Genomic DNA, 13312 nt, shown 5'->3' on the forward strand with positions numbered 1-13312 from the left:
TCCGCTATCTTTAAGAGCTCGATCTAACTCGCTCTTGAAAGTATCCAGAGAATTGGCCTCCACTGCCTTCTGTGGCTGAGAATTCCACAAATTCACAACCTGTGAAAAAGTGTTTCCTCATCTCCGTTCTAAATGGCTTACCCCTTATTCTTAAACTGTGTGGCCACTGGTTCAGGACTCCCCCAACATCGGGAACATGGGCTGAGTTACACCAGGTTTTTGTGTTTACAGCCCTGTGCTGCTGCAAGTAAGAATTCCATTGTTCTGTCTCGGAACATATCATGCTAATACACTCTTGACTCTTGATACTTCTATCTTTCATGGTGGATAGTTGCCTTACAGCAGAATTATCTGTACATCTAGACACACAAACGTGAGGAATATGAGCGCAGGGCCAGTCAGCTGGGGGTTAATCGGAGGCCACAGGTAGATACGTTGCTGCAGGTGCACTTACGTGGGATGTGAGAAGCGGTCGATGAGAGCGACCTTCTCCACGAGGTCGCCCCCGATATTACGCACCAAATCATAGAAGTCATTTTCCTCATATCCTTCATGTGGAATCCAAAAAGAGATGTCGTTTACCAAAGGCGGGTATTTGCTGAATGGCTGTGAAAAATAAAAATAAAACTAGTTAGGGCATTTTTATTTCTTTAAAGCTCTGTTGGCTGGAGCGGAAAGGTGGCGCAGCGGTAGAGTTGCTGCCTCACAGCGCCAGAGACCCGGGTTTCATCCTCACTACAGGTGCTGCCCGTACGGAGTTTGCACGTTCTCCAACACTCTGTGAAACTTCACCTATCCATGTTCTCCAGAGATGCTGCCTGACCCGCTGAGTTACTCCAGCACTTTATTTTTCACAATATTCCAGCATTTGCAGTTCCTTGTGCCTCCTAGTGTATTTTCTGTACAAGATCTTTGATCCTTCCAAGTCCGGCCTCTTGCACACCTTCAGAGTTAATGTGAAAATCTGCAAAGGACCTTAACTTTGTGATAGACACAAAGTGTTGGAGTAACTCAGCAGGTCAGGCAGCATCTGTGGAGAACATGGATAGGTGACGTTTCACAGAGTGCTGGAGTAACTCAGCAGGTCAGGCAGCATCTCTGGAGAACATGGATAGGTGACGTTTCACAGAGTACTGGAGTAACTCAGCGGGTCAGGCAGCATGTGTTCAAGAAGGAACTGCAGATGCTGGAAAATCGAAGGTACACAAAAATGCTGGAGAAACTCAGCGGGTGCAGCAGCATCTATGGAGCGAAGGAAATAGGTGACGTTTTGGGCCGAAACCCTTCTTCAGACTAGGTCAGGCAGCATGTCTGGAGAACATGGATAGATGATGTTTCACAGAGTGCTAGAGTAACTCAGCGGGTCAGGCAGCATCTCTGGAGAGAAGGAACGGGTGACTTTGTGGCTCTGTACTGACCTTGTTTAATACTGCTGCTAAAAATGACCTCTGAATTTCTGGCAGGCTCGCTTCCTATGTATGTTAGTGTCAAACATTGTTTGCTAAAGTCCTGGTAAAGCATAATTGAACATATTGGCACAGTAAAGTGGCGATATGAAGTGGCGATACATCTCTGTCATTTCACTTCCATGTGGGCTCTGAGCTGGCACCCGTCTCTCTCATTCATTCTTCACTCTACAGATTGACAAGGCTGATCTATTTCCGTCCAGGACAGGTATCTATCTTACACAGGCTATCAGATGCCAAATTGACTGTGTACTTCAGTCCTTTGTCTGAGATGCGAACCAATCCAAATCAGAAGTGACAATGTACTTGAGTTTTAACTTCTGATTTTGCTCTCCAACCTCGGCCAGCGCTGCCGCCTAGCTTCACTTACTCGTTCAGAGCCACTCAAAGTTCAGCAAACGGACCTCACAGATGGAAAGCTGAGGGTTCAGGTCAAACTCAGAAACCCGAGCATGCAGTCCAGTAGATGCAAGGAACTGCAGATGCTGTTTCAGATCGAGACCTTTATTCAGACTGGAAAGCCTTTTCAAAGTTGGCATACCTTGAGGAGATTTTGCAGTGGAACGGAGAAATGTACAAAAAAAAAAGAACGGCAGATGCTGGTTTATTTTTTAAAAAGACACAATATTCTCCAGGGAGGCTGCCGCCTGGCCCGCTGAGTTACTCCAGCACTCTGTGAAACGTCACCTATCCATGTTCTCCACAGATGCTGCCTGGCCCGCTGAGTTACTCCAGCACTCTGTGAAACGTCACCTATCCATGTTCTCCACAGATGCTGCCTGACCCGCTGAGTTACTCCAGCACTCTGTGAAATGTCACCTATCCATGTTCTCCACAGATGCTGCCTATCCAGCTGAGTTACTCCAGCACTCTGTGAAACGTCACCTATCCATGTTCTCCACAGATGCTGCCTGACCCGCTGAGTTACTCCAGCACTCTGTGAAACGTCACCTATCCATGTTCTCCACAGATGCTGCCTATCCAGCTGAGTTACTCCACATCTTGTTCCTTGTTTCTATATTTAATTTATTTTTATTGGCGGGAAAAAAAAAATGACAGTACATCTGACGTATTGCATTATATTACCCTCCATTTTGTTTTTATATATAACAAAATAACCCTTACCCACCCTCCCTAAACACCCCTTGGCAGCTATTGTTTTCGCAATACAAATATATCACAAATACAAATGCACAATTTAACAATAATAAAATTACAAAACAGAAAAAATGCGGCTCCCCACTTAATGTCGTGCCCTCAGTCAATAGGTAGTTCCTTTAGACCCTCAAAGTATGATAAAAAGTTCCTTGTTTCTAGAGTGGATCAATGGTCCTTACTTGTCTCATGTACCGAGGAAGTGTAAAATTAATTTTGTATAGAGTTCCCAACAAGTCTCACTATGATACACCTTAGATAAGCATCGCAGGTACAGTATAAGTGTATAGTAGCAGTGTACTGCGACAGTGTACAGAGTCACAGGAACTAGCATGAACAGGTGGGCATGGACTCGATGGGCCTGTCTCCGCGCTGTATCTCCAAACGATGCTCAAGTGTTTCTGCAGCAACTCAAAGAAACTTTCATCTTTTTTGCTCTATCAATCTCTATCAATTTACTGTACACAGCCATTCTTTCTTCTAACTGTTATGTTCATAGGCTCAGATGTAAGCAGCGATTTACACAGCCAATTATCACAGTACTGACCCTCGTTTGCTGAAGCCTCGCTAACGGTGACATGTAGCGGCCCGACTCTCTTCAAAGACGCGCAGGCACTAATTCTGCAACTTGTTATGTCTTTGCTGTGCTGTTCGTTAAACATCGCTCGACTCTAACAGCTCACGGTACACCCTAATTAGTACTCCGTGGATGGATTCACTTCAGTGGTCGCTGAGTTGCAGAGGCGACCACTTAGCAGCGCATCCAGGAAAAGTACTGAACGTCAACCAGTCCTTCGAAGGGAGGATCAGGGACTGCTGTGTTCTTAGTTTCACTGAAACCGCAGCTCACCCCAGCTCACCAACTTCAGACTTTAGATGTGAGAGATACAACGTGGAAACAGGCCCTTCCATTCCACCCATACACTTCACACAGGCCCTTCCATTCCACCTATACAATTTACAATTATTTCTACAGAAGACAATTAACCTACAAACCTGCACGTCTTTGAAGTGTGGGAGGAAACCAGAGCACCTGGAGAAAACCCACGTGGTCACGGGGGGAACGTGCAAACTGCGTACAGACAGCACCCGTAGTCAGGATGGAACCCGGGTCTCTGGCGCTGTGAGGCAGCAACTCTACCGCTGCGCCACCGTGCTGTTCGATGCCACCTCATAGCCCTGTCCCACGGTACGAGTTAATTCTGTCAGTGGAATTCTCTGCCTCAGAGGGCGGTGGAGGCCGGTTCTCTGGATGCTTTCAAGAGAGAGCTAGATAGGGCTCTTAAAAATAGCAGAGTCAGGGGATATGGGGAGAAGGCAGGAACAGGGTACTGATTGGGGATGATCAGCCTTGATCACATTGAATGGCAGTGCTGGCTCGAAGGACCGAATGGTCTACTCCTGCACCTATTGTCTATTCCAAGAGCTCTCCCGGGTTTAAAAAAAATCAAATTTGTGGTAAGCACGGAGCTCCGATGTAGCAGGTATGTCGGAGCTCGGGGACATCTCTTAGCGCTAACGGCAGGTACTCGGGAAGACTCGCTAACGGCAGGTAGGCACAGGAAGACTCGTGAAGATTTTTCAACACGATGAAAAATGTCCATGAGAGCCCCGAGTACCGTCGAGTGGCCATTACCGTAAATCTCCGAGTTCAAATCAGGGCAATCTCGGGAGAACTCTTGGAATGAACTCATACCGTGGGACCTGGGTTTTAGGCTTTGCCCATTCATCATATGGACCATGCAGAATCCTCCGGCAGGCGATAGTGGGTGGTGTTGCAAATTGGAAGATCAAATGTATGGCGAAAATATACAATGAATGGCATGACAATTCCGGAAGTGGCGGCGCTGTGATACGTCAAGGGATATGGGGGAGAAGGCAGGCACGGGTTATTGATTGGGGACGATCAGCCATGATCACAATGAATGGCGGTGCTGGCTCGAAGGGCTGAATGGCCTCCTCCTGTGCCTATTTTCTATGTTTCTATTTGGCTATTCCATTATTGTACTTTCCTTGCATTACTTTGGGTTGCTCTACAATGCTGTGCCTTTTATATTCGTCTGTTGTATTTATCGTTACTGTACGTGTACTGTTTTCTCCGTGATCTTCATGTGAACAAGGAATTTCATTGCACTCTGGTGTCCAAGGCAACAAACTAATCTGAATGTGAAATGGAATCTAATGGAATCTAACAAACCAATTCTTAGAATACATTCTGAGTTAATGAATTCTTCCAATAATTTTCATAATGAGAAATAGGATCAAATTCTAGATTCTATCTGAAATAGATGAACCCTTGAGTTAATTAAAGTGGTATCATTGATGACAAAGATTGGCGTTGTACTTGGCCACAGAGCCAATTGAACACGTATAACGCATCTGTAGAAGGTCAAAAGATTGTGTGGCACGGTGGCGCAGCGGTAGAGTTGCTGCCTCACAGCGCCAGAGACCCGGGTTCGATCCTGACCATGGGTGCTGTCCGTACGGAGTTTGTACGTTCTCCCCATGACCCGGCTATAAATTGTATCTAGGGCATGATAAATATTAGTTTGCACATAATGTGAAATGAATATATCACTGTGATTTATAAAATAAGAATCAATTCCAGGTAGTAACAAGGAACTGCAGATTCTGGTTTACAAAAAAACACAAATTGCTGGAGTAACATGTTCTCCACAGATGTTGCCTGCCCCGTTGAGTTACTCCAGCACTCTGTGAAACATCACCTATCCATGTTCTCCAGAGTTGCTGCCTCACAGCGCCGGTGATCCGGGTTTGACCCTGTCCACGGGTGCTGTCTGTGCGGAGTTTGTACGTTCTCCCCATGACCTGCGTGGGTTTTCTCCGAGATCTTCGGTTTCCTCCAACACTCCAAAGACGTATAGATTTGTAGGTTCATTTGCTTGGTATAATTGTAAATTGTCCCTGGTATGTGTGGGATAGTGTTAGTGTGCGGGGATCGCTGGTCGGCGTGGACTCGGTGGGCCGAAGGGCCTGTTTCCGCGCTATATCCCTAAACTAAAAATAACTAAAGAATCCTCGTGAACACTTACACAAGAGAGCCCAGATCCAGTGTATCAGATTGCCCTAGATACAATTTATTTTTAACAAATTGCGTTTGAAATGGACAAATTTAAAAAAAACTTTAAGTGACAACTTTTTGTCTTCTATGAGTAAGCCGGTTCTGAATCCAATACTGCAGAGAGTTCCCATATTGACTAATGCCCAGGTAGTTAATGTTTCTCATTTTAACTGGAAGAGAGGAGGTGGGGGGGGAGGGGGGGGGGGAGTTTGCTAGCCAGATGATAATTATAAGTTTGCACATAATGTGAAATGAATATATCACTGTGATTCATAAAATAAGAATGAATTCCAGGTAGTAACAAGGAACTACAGATGCTGGTTTACAAAAAAACACAAATTGCTGGAGTAACATGTTCTCCAGAGATGCCGCCTGACCCGCTGAGTTACTCCAGCACTCTGTGAAACGTCACCTATCCATGTTCTCCAGAGATGCTGCCTGACTCGCTGAGTTACTCCAGCACTCTGTGAAACGTCACCTATCCATGTTCTCCAGAGATGCTGCCTGACCCGCTGAGTTACTCCAGCACTCTGTGAAACGTCACCAATCCATGTTCTCCAGAGATGCTGCCTGACCCGTTGAGTTACTCCAGCACTCTGTCATTCCAAGTTCCAAATTCCATGTTTTGAAGTGTTTGTTCTTATACTAAGTTCAATTCAAACAAATTGACAATTTGGCTTTGGGAGTCACAAATGAAAGCAACGAGAGGTGTTTTTCAGGCTCAAAGTCAAACTCTGCAGTTGTGTGCCGTCAGCTCGGATCCATGTTCCATACTCGGCACGGTGGCGCAGCGGTAGAGTTGCTGCCTCACAGCGCCAGAGACCCGGGTTTGATCCTGACTACGGGTGCTGTCTGTAGGGAGATTATACGTTCTCCCTGAGACCTGCGTGGGTTTTCTCCGGAATCTCCGGTTTCCTCCGACACTCCAAAGACGTACGGGTTTGTAGGTTAATTGGCTTGGTATAATTGCAATTTGGCCTTTGCGTACAGAATAGTGCTAGTGTGCGGCTGGTCGGCGCGGACACGGTGGGCCGAACGGCCTGCTTATGTGCTGTATCTCTAAACTAAACTAAAATAAATTTAGCCCGCAATACTTTGCGCCCTTTAGTCAACTATCTTTGAGCAGGTTAGTTCACTAATAGAGTTGTAATGTATACGCTGGAGAGCACACTTAATATTATAAAACATAGAACAGTACAGCACAGGAATAGGCCCTTCAGCCCACAATGTCCATGCTGAAACGCGATGCTGCACAATCCTTATCTGCCTGCACATAATCCATATCCATCCATTCCATGCATATGTGTTTTTACAACACTGGAGAGATTTTGAGGAACAAGATTATTATTCCTCTGCTCGGTTCGCAATAACCAATCTGATCTCCCGGTGGCTCAGCACTTCAACTCCCCCTCCCATTCCGAATCCGACCTTTCTGTCCTGGGCCTCCTCCATGGGCAAAGTGAGGCCCACTGTAAAATGGAGGAGCAGCACCTCATATTTCGCTTGGGTAGTTTACACCTCAGCGGTATGAACATTGACTTCTCCAATTTCAGGTGGTCCCTGCTTTCTCCCTCCTTCCCCTCCCCTTCCCAGTTCTCCCACAACCCACTGTCTCCGCCTCTTCCATTCATCATCCCGCCCCCACGCCCCCCACCCCCACATCAGTCTGAAGAAGGGTCTATACCCGAAACGTCACCTATTTCCTTCGCTCCATAGATGCTGCCTCACCCGCTGAGTTTCTCACGCATTTTTGTTTACATAGAAACATAGAAAATAGGTGCAGGAAGAGGCCATCCCGCCCTTTGAGCCAGCACCGCCATTCATTGCGTTCATGGCTGATCATCCCCAATCAATAACCCATGCCTGCCTTCTCCCCACATCCCTTGATTCCACTAGCCCCTAAAGCTCTAAGATTATTATTCAGTTATTTACACCAATACACTGTTCTTAACAGAAATCTGCCCATCATGTAAAACCTTATAAATAAGATATAAATTAGATAACTTCAAGACCGGAAGTCAAAAACTTTTTTATAACAGACAAATTTACCACCAATTTTAACTCCAAAAACTCTGCCACATTTAGTCATAAATATTTCATTCATGAATAAACTTCATATGGCCCCTCACACATATACGTTTTGATAATCATCGAGGCAAATATCTCCATCAATACCAGGAGAAAAATACAGTGACACGTCTGGTATTCCAATAGACAATAGACATTAGGTGCAGGAGTAGGCCATTCGGCCCTTCGATTCAGCACCGCCATTCAATGTGATCATGGCTGATCATCCCCAATCAGTACCCCATTCCTGCCTTCTGCCCATATCCCCTGACTCCACTATTTTTAAGAGCCCTATCTAGCTCTCTCTTGAAAGCATCCAGAGAACCTGCCTCCACCGCCCTCTGAGGCAGAGAATTCCACAGACTCATAACTCTCTGTGAGAAAAAGTGTTTCCTCGTCTCTGTTCTAAATGGTTTACTCCTTATTCTTAAGCTGTGGCCACTGGTTCTGGACTCCCCCAACATCGGGAACATGTTTCCTGCCTCTAGCGTGTCCAAACCCTTAACAATCTTATATGTTTCAATTAGATCCCTCTCATCCTTCTAAACTCCAGCCTGTACAAGCACAGCTGCTCCATTCTCTCAGCATATTACAGTTCCTCCATCCCGGGAATTAACCTTGTAAACCTACGCTGCACTCCCTCAATAGCAAGAATGTCCTTCCTCAAATTAGGGGACCAAAACTGCACACAATACTCCAGGTGTGGGCTCACTAGGGGTCTGTACAACTGCAGAAGGACCTCTTTGCTCCTATATTTGATTCCTCTTGTTATAAAGGCCAACATGCCATTTGCTTTCTTCACTGCCTGCTGTACCTGCATGCTTACTTTCATAGACTGATGTACAATGACCCCCAGATCCCGTTGTACTTCCCCTTTTCCCAATTTGCCGCCATTTAGATAGTAATCTGCCTTCCTGTTTTTACTACCAAAGTGGATAACCTCACATTTATCCGCATTAAATTTCATCTGCGATGCATCTGCCCACTCCCCCAACCTGTCCAAGTCACCCTGCATTCTCATAGCATCCTCCTCACAGTTCACACTGCCACCCAGCTTTGTGTCATCTGCAAATTTGCTAATGTTACTTTGAATCCCTTCATCCAAATCATTGATGTATATTGTAAATAGCTGCGGTCCCAGCACCGAGCCTTGCGGTACCCCACTTATCACTGCCAGCCATTCTGAAAGGGACCCGTTAATCCCTACGCTTTGTTTCCTGTCTGCCAACCACTTCTCTATCCATGTCAGCACTCTACCCCCAATACCATGTGCCTTAATTTTGCCCACTAATCTCCAATGTGGGACCTTATCAAATGCTTTCTGAAAGTCCAGGTACACTACATCCACTGGCTCTCCTTTGTCCATTTTCTTAGTTACATCTTCAAAAAATTCCAGAAGATTAGTCAAGCATGATTTCCCCTTCGTAAATCCATGCTGACTCCGACCGATCCTGTTACTGCTATGCAAATGTTCGGCTATCTCATCTTTTATAATTGACTTCCCCACCACCGATGTCAGGCTAACTGATCTATAATTCCCTGTTTTCTCTCTCCTGCCTTTCTTAAAAAGTGGGATAACATTAGCTTTCCTCCAATCCACAGGAACTGATCCTGAGTCTATAGAACATTGGAAAATTATCACCAATGCATCCACGATTTCTAGAGCCACTTCCTTAAGTACCCTGGGATGCAGACCATCAAGCCCTGGGGATTTATTAGCCTTCAGTCCCATCAGTCTATCCAACACTATTTCCTGCCTAATGTGGATTTCCTTCAGTTCCTCTGTAACCCCAGATCCTCTGGCCTCTACTATATCGGGAAGATTGTTTGTGTCCTCCTTAGTGAAGACAGATCCAAAGTATCTGTTCAACTTATCTGCCATTTTCTTGTTCCCCATAATAAATACACCTTTTTCGTCTTCAAGGTTCCAACTTTGGTCTTAACTAATTTTTTCCTCTTCACGCACCTAAAGAAGCTTTTACTATCCTGCTTTATATTCTTGGCTAGCTTACCTTCGTACCTCATCTTTTCTCCCCGTATTGTCTTTTTGGTTATCTTCTGTTGTTCTTTAAACATTACACAATCCTCTTCCCCCCAGCAACGATCCGGTAATGGTCGTTGTGCTTGGTGTCCATTGTCACAACGACCGTAATCGGGGTCGGTACCTCCGTAAGTTAAACCACGGAGACTCCAAACCTCGACTGCTTTTCACAAACCCCAACGAGGTATCCTATGGTAGTAGCGATTTTTGTACGAGTTAATTATTTTAGTTATATTCACATTTAATAAATCAAACCTTCCGACGAATCATCGACCATCGATAACTCAAATCCATAAGATAATGTACCGATTTTTATATCTATGGATATAATTAGATTTTCGCTAATAATGTAATGATTGTTTTCTGGGACACCAAACCTTTTAGTGTTCACCGCAACGTACGTTTGTGTATATGATGTGTAATGCGGATGGATGCAGTATTCTACTACACGATCTGGGGAATTAAGTGGAAACAGTGTTTGCAATTTTATTGTTCCATGTGGTATTCATAAACATAGAAAGGAATAAGAAATACGTGCACTTACTGTGCCAACCAGGTCACTGGTGGACACCAAGCGACAACCGTTACACAAAATGTATTTGTGTATTCTGATGCCATTTTCAGAAACGCCATCAATATGCTATATTTTCTTATATTTTTTGTTGATACTATGTTAGTCATGAACCCGATAAAGTGCTTGTCAACTTTCTTTGAAAGGATTTGAAATGTCACCCCTTTGTGGCATTATTGTGTGCAGTATTGTAAAAAGACACATATCCATGTGTCGATCCAAAAGCCTCTTAAACACCACTATCGTATCTGCCTCCACCACCACCCCTGGCAGCGCGTTCCAGGCACCCACCACCCTCTGTGTAAACAAACTTGCCCTGCACATCTCCTGTGAACCTAGCCTCTTTCACCTTAAAGCTATGAGCTATTAGACATTTGCACCCGGGGAAAAATGTACTGACTCTCTACCTCATCTATGTCTCTCATATTACATTCCTCTATCAAGTCTCACCTCAACCTCCAGCACCAATGCAAGTCTGTCCAACATCTCCTTGTATCTAATACCCCCTAATAAATCCTGGTCCTCACCTACAAAGCCCTCAACCACTTGGCCCCCCCTTATCTCACTGACCTCCTCTCCCCCTACCAACCCTCACCGTCCCTCAGATCCATTTCAGCCTGTCTCCTCTCCATTCTGAAATCCAACCTCTGCACTTCTGGAGACAGAGCTTTCTCCAGGGCAGCTCCCAGGCTCTGGAACTCCCTCCCACAATTGATCCGAACTTCTGAGTCCCTCACCATCTTCCAGTCCCGCCTCAAGACCCATCTCTTCACCTCTGCATACCCTTAGTCCCATGTCCCCCTCCCCTTTGCATCTCTGTCTTACTGCTCTATTTCGTTTTGTTCTTGACTCACCATGTAAAGCGACTTTGAGTCCTTGAAAAGCGCTATACAAATAAAATGTATTATTGTTATTATTATTAATAGTGATGTTTAAGAATAAGGGGTCGGCCATTTAGAACAGAGACGAGGAAACACTTTTTCACACAGAGAAACATAGAAATTAGGTGCAGGAGTAGGCCATTCTGGCCCTTCTAGCCTGCACCGCCATTCAATATGATCATGGCTGATCATCCAACTCAGTATCCCGTACCTGCCTTCTCTCCATACCCTCTGATCCCCTTAGCCACAAGAGCCACATCTAACTCCCTCTTAAATATAGCCAATGAACTGGCCTCGACTACCCTCTGTGGCAGGGAGTTCCAGAGATTCACCACTCTCTGTGTGAAAAAAGTTCTTCTCATCTCGGTTTTAAAGGATTTCCCCCTTATCCTTAAGCTGTGACCCCTTGTCCTGGACTTCCCCAACATCGGGAGCAATCTTCTTGCATCTAGCCTGTCCAACCCCTTAAGAGTTGTGAGTCTGTGGAATTCTCTGCCTCAGAGGGCAGTGGAGGCCGGTTCTCTGGATACTTTCAAGAGAGAGCTAGATAGGGCTCTTAAAGATAGCGGAGTCAGGGGATATGGGTGGAAGGCAGGAATAGGGGTACTGATTGGTGATGATCAGCTATGAACACATTGAATGGCGGTACTGGCTCGAAGGGCCGAATGGCCTACTCCTGCACTTATTGTCTATTGTCTGATGTCTATAATCCAGGCATCATTCTTGTAATGTGCAGGAATGAACTGCAGATGCTGGTTTACGCCAAAGATAGATACAAAATGCTGGAGTAATTCAGCGGGACAGGCAGCATCTCTGGGGAGAGGGAATGGGAGACGTTTCGAGTCGAGACAACTTCTTCAGACCTGAAGAAGGGTCTCGGCCCAGAAACGTCACCCATTCTTTCTATCCTGAGATGCTGCCTGTTCCGCTGAGTTACTCCAGCATTTTGTGTCTATCATCATTCTGGTAAACATCCTCTGCACCCTCTCCAAAGCCTCCACATCTTTACATTACTGGGAAGAACGGAACTGCATACAATGCCCCAAATGGCCCTTCTCAATGTCCCGTCCAGTGAAGCCAAGCACACCATGTGCCTGCCTTCATCCTCGATGATAATGTTTCTGTTTTATTATGTTTCTGTTTTAACGTTCCTGTTTTATTGTGCGGGGCTGATAGATCACTAATTTTCTGTGCAAAAGATCACAGATTACTGTTGTATTATGCAAGACCTCAAAGGCGACTCAAACACCTTGCAAAATACCACACTATTGATTTATGAAAGAAAGGCTTATAGATTACTGATTAATGTTCGAAACTCTTCCAGCAACAGATTTGTGACCATTGATTCCTTATTTGTGATACGACAGCTCAGAGTTTTCTGACAGAGCAGCACAGGACTTACAGATTTGTGATGTGAATCCTCACACAATCGTGATTTGTGAGCAAAACCTGGCAGATTTTGGTTTATGAGGACGGATTACAGAAAACTGCATTTGTGCAGGTTTTGCCTGAATCATTTGAAGTAATAAAACTGAAGAAAATGTCACCTTGGGACAAATGTGATGAGAGTGGGAATGACTAATCCAGTGAACAAGATGCCACTGAATGTGGGTCATTGGAGACAAGGCACGGAAACTGGCCCTTCGGCCCAACTCATCCATGCTGACCAAGAGGTCCCCTCTAAGCTAGTCCTATTTGCCCATGTTTGGTCCATATCCCTCAAAACCTTCCCTATTGATGTGCCCGTCCAAGTGTTTAAATGCAGTTCATAGTATCTGCCTCAACTACCTCCTCTGGCAGAAGACACAGAGTGTTGGAGTAACTCAGCGGGTCAGGCAGCATCTGTGGAGAACATGGATAGGTGACGTTTCACATAGTGCTGGAGTAACTCAGCGGGTCAGGCAGCATCGTGGAGAACACGGATAGGTGACGTTTCACAGAGTGCTGGAGTAACTCTGCGGGTCATTCCTTCTCTCCAGAGATGCTGCCTGACCCGCTGAGTTACTCCAGCATTTTGTGTCTACCTTCGATTTTACCAGCCTCTGCAGT

At 45.4% G+C, this 13312-nt stretch overlaps 1 protein-coding gene across 1 annotated transcript in view; it reads right to left on the minus strand.

Annotated features, from left to right (window-relative positions):
* Positions 1 to 435: 435 nt before the first annotated feature.
* fars2 (phenylalanyl-tRNA synthetase 2, mitochondrial) overlaps positions 436 to 13312 on the minus strand; it is a 316890-nt gene continuing 304013 nt past the window's right edge. The window contains exon 7 of the mRNA XM_033014599.1: positions 436 to 606. Within this exon, the coding sequence (XP_032870490.1) occupies positions 451 to 606 (156 nt within the window). The 3' untranslated portion in view covers positions 436 to 450. The remainder of the gene's footprint in view (positions 607 to 13312) is intronic.

Source organism: Amblyraja radiata, chromosome 2 (assembly GCF_010909765.2).
Source record: "Amblyraja radiata isolate CabotCenter1 chromosome 2, sAmbRad1.1.pri, whole genome shotgun sequence".
NCBI classification, from domain to species: domain Eukaryota; kingdom Metazoa; phylum Chordata; class Chondrichthyes; order Rajiformes; family Rajidae; genus Amblyraja; species Amblyraja radiata.